Source organism: Eimeria mitis, genomic scaffold (genome assembly GCF_000499745.2).
Source record: "Eimeria mitis Houghton genomic scaffold, Emh_scaff97, whole genome shotgun sequence".
NCBI classification, from domain to species: domain Eukaryota; phylum Apicomplexa; class Conoidasida; order Eucoccidiorida; family Eimeriidae; genus Eimeria; species Eimeria mitis.
The window spans coordinates 36,451-36,899 of NW_013577144.1; the positions used below are offsets into that span (position 1 = coordinate 36,451).

A 449-nucleotide genomic window follows, 5' to 3' on the forward strand; every position below is an offset into this window, starting at 1 on the left:
ACTCCACCACAACCGCAGATGCATACATATCCCCCATGTTTTTGCCAACGAATTCTCACACGCTTTTAGGTAGGTGGAGCTGAGTTCGACCAACGCAAGTGAACCAACCACAAGCAACAAAATAATTGCGAGACGCTGCAGCTGGATGTATGGGGAGTTCATGACGAGTCGTCCCTTATTGGCAACCCAGCGACACTCAAGAGTGTTCGTTACGTGCAGGAAATATCACACGCATGCTGACCGGCACCTTGCTTCCCGCTGCCTTTGAAATTTGGAGTGGAGTGCTATGAGCGCTTTCCCGTGAGCTGCTGAGTGCCCACGAAAATCCATGATATCCATGAATTGCACATACCCTGACCAGACAAAGAGCTTAGCAAATGTACGCAAAACATAAGCACTTGCCTCCCAGGACCTCTCACCCAAGTGCATGCCCCACCGCCAAAGCATTC

General features: G+C 50.6%; 1 protein-coding gene across 1 annotated transcript in view; it reads right to left on the reverse strand.

Annotated features, from left to right (window-relative positions):
• The window catches only part of EMH_0074130 (uncharacterized protein), a gene marked incomplete at both ends in the record, with an annotated part of 1,088 nt that extends 1,051 nt beyond the window's left edge, over window positions 1-37 (reverse strand). The window contains one exon of the mRNA XM_013502604.1: window positions 1-37. Coding sequence (XP_013358058.1) covers window positions 1-37 — 37 coding nt within the window.
• Between the last annotated feature and the right edge of the window lie 412 nt (window positions 38-449).